This window comes from Emiliania huxleyi, assembly GCF_000372725.1.
Source record: "Emiliania huxleyi CCMP1516 unplaced genomic scaffold EMIHUscaffold_895, whole genome shotgun sequence".
Taxonomy (NCBI): Eukaryota; Haptophyta; order Isochrysidales; family Noelaerhabdaceae; genus Emiliania; species Emiliania huxleyi.
The window spans coordinates 7,142-9,767 of NW_005195338.1; the positions used below are offsets into that span (position 1 = coordinate 7,142).

The 2,626-nt window shown below is 69.2% G+C and overlaps 1 protein-coding gene across 1 annotated transcript in view; it reads right to left on the reverse strand.

The window, feature by feature from the left end:
* Positions 1 to 2,626, reverse strand: part of EMIHUDRAFT_372456 (hypothetical protein) — a gene marked incomplete at its 5' end in the record, with an annotated part of 3,874 nt that overhangs the window by 698 nt on the left and 550 nt on the right. Inside the window, 8 exon segments of the mRNA XM_005757904.1 lie at positions 555 to 749; positions 952 to 1,020; positions 1,392 to 1,423; positions 1,650 to 1,714; positions 2,314 to 2,344; positions 2,367 to 2,373; positions 2,449 to 2,450; positions 2,462 to 2,614. Of these exon segments, the coding sequence (XP_005757961.1) occupies positions 555 to 749; positions 952 to 1,020; positions 1,392 to 1,423; positions 1,650 to 1,714; positions 2,314 to 2,344; positions 2,367 to 2,373; positions 2,449 to 2,450; positions 2,462 to 2,614 (554 nt within the window).

The following is a 2,626-nucleotide window of genomic DNA, read 5'->3' on the forward strand; positions in this document are numbered from 1 at the left end:
TGTATGTATGTATGGTTGGTTCGTGGTTTGGTTGGTACGCACCGATCGACCGACCGACCGCCCGCCCACCCTGGGTCCTGCGATTCCTTTCACTGTTATGCGCGGTGGAATAAACTCGACCCTCGGAGCGGCTTGCCGCACCTGTCGGCGTCCAATGAGCCGGCAAAAAAAAGGCGCTCGAGTGTCATTCCGGGCGGCTAGGCGCTTGAGATGCGCGTGCTGCGTACGAGCGCGCACTTCACGCCCTGGGGCTCACTCGTATTCATGGGAGGGGTCAGAGGCGTCCAGGCGGGCGGGGTGCTGCCCGTGTGCCGGAAGCAGCGGTGGGGAGGGATGGCTGCGGCGCAAGGCAGGCGAGGCCGGCGGTGGAGCGGCGGCCAGAGGGGCAGCGAAAGGCGAGGAGACAGGGTGGCGGTGGCGGCGGCGGCGGCGGCGGCGGTGGCGGCACGAGTCAGACGCGGGGGCGGCAAGAGGCAGAGGAGGCGATTGCAAGAGGCAGAGGGAGATGGCACAAGTGGTGGCAGCAGCAAGAGGCGGCGGTGGCAGGAGGCGGCGGCGGCAGGAGGAGGCGGCGGCGGCAGGAGGAGGCGGCGGGAGGCGGCGGCAGAGGCAGGAGGAGGCGGCGGTGGGAGGAAGCGGCGGCGGGAGGAGGCGGCGGAGGGCGGCGCTCGCCTGGCCGTCGGGCAGGAAGAGGAGCTTTGTGAGAGGCAGCTCCGAGAGGCGGATGGTCTGCGCCGCGCCCTCCGAGCCTGCGGTTGTGAGTACGACGCCAACATGAGGGGAAGGGGGGGGGAGACGGTCTGGTGCGGAGTCTTCAGAGCACCGCGTGAAGGAGAGGGGTGCGAAGACAGTGAGTACGGCCGGAGATGGTCGAGGACAGCTGAACACGCCTCCTCTCGGGCGCCAGGTGGGATACAAGAGTCCGACCTCCGCCTCTAGGGGCGGTCGAGCCTGCGGCCGCCGCGGCCATGTCGACGACGGCGACGGTCGAGTTTTGCGCGGTGAGGGCGAGAGCGTCGCCTGGCTCCCGAGGGAGGGAGGGAGGGTGCGAGACTCGGTCCAAGCGGTGAGGGCGAGCGCGGCGGCTGGTGCGCAGGGAGGGGAGAGGCCCGTGCCGAGAGGGGAGAGGTGCGAGCGAGGGGGCGCGGGGAGAGCGGGAGAGCGGGAGAGCGGGTGGGCGGGAGGGCGGGAGAGCGAGAGAGCGAGAGCAAGAGTGAGCGGGCGAGAGAGAGCAAGAGTGAGAGAGCAAGCGAGAGAGGGAGGAGGGAGGGAGGGAGGGAGGGAGGGAGGGAGGGGGAGGGAGGGAGAGAGAGAGAGAGAGAGAGAGAGAGAGAGAGAGAGAGAGAGCGAGCGAGCGAGCGAGAGCGATGTGGGTGGGGTACGGAGCCAACCGGCGGCGGAGAAGGCGACGTCGAGCACCCAGCCGTACGCCTTGCGTTGCGGAAACGCCAGCATGAGGGGGGGGGGGGGGGGGGGGGTAGTGTGCAGGGTCCTCAGAGCACCGCGTGAGTACGAGGGGTGCGAGGACAGCGACTGCAGCCGAATCCGGCGGGGTACAGTCGAGTCCGCGTCCTCTCGAGCGGCGGTGACACACTCTCGGGAGGGCGAGAGTCCGTATACATAAATCAGAGTCCGTCCTCCGTTCCTAGCCGTGCGCCTCGTACGTGTAGAGCAGCGTCCCGAACTTGGCCGCTGCGCCCCACGGAGTGGTCGCCTGCGGGATATGGGGAGATTTGGGGAGATTTGGCGAGATGTGGCGAGAGATAGGGAGAGATAGGGAGAGAGCCGGGGAGAGATGGCGAGAGATGGCGAGAGATAGGGAGAGACGGCGAGAGAGGTGCGGCGGGCGCTGAAGCAGCCGATGGCGGTGCACGCTCGTCGGCATGCGGGCGGCGCGGCGCTGCCCCGACTGCCGAGCACTGCACGGCGCTCGCGAGCTCGCCGACACCGCACGGGCCGGCGTGTGGAGCAGGACACCACGCACGAGCTGTCACTCACGAGCACCGCACAGTAGTGCTGTGTGCGCACACACCCGAGCACACACCCGAGCACACACCCGAGCACACACCCGAGCACACACCCGAGCACACACCCGAGTGTGCCAGGCGGCGGGCAGGCTCAGGCTCACTCGCGGAGCCGCGGCCTCTAAGCGAGATGTGGGGAGATAAGGCGAGATATGGCGGAGATATGGCCGCGGCCTCTAAGCGCTTCTTGCGTGCGTGCGCCGGCGCGGTGGGGAAGGGGGGGAGGGGGGAGGGGGGGGGGGGGGGGGGTGCCGGTGCTGTTCCCCATGGGTTTCTTTTTCGCGGGCGCCTTTTTGCCGTCAATGTTCCTCAGGGGCGCCTGCCCGGGCAGACACCCCGTGCGGGAAGCGAGTCGGAAAGCAGCCCGCCCCCCCCATCCCGTCGCGTCTCTCTCTCTGCCCCCCCCCCCACGGGGGGGGGGGCGCGCCAAAAAAAACCGGCAGCGGCAGTCCAACCACCCGGTGGGCAGGAACCGGGCCCTCGGGGGCCCCCCAACCCCCCCCACCGTGGAGGAGGGATCCTTGATCCTCTTCCAGACCCCAAAATCGTTTGCCCCCTCGTAAGAACACACCGGGCCCACCTTGGGGCCCCAACCCACCGCG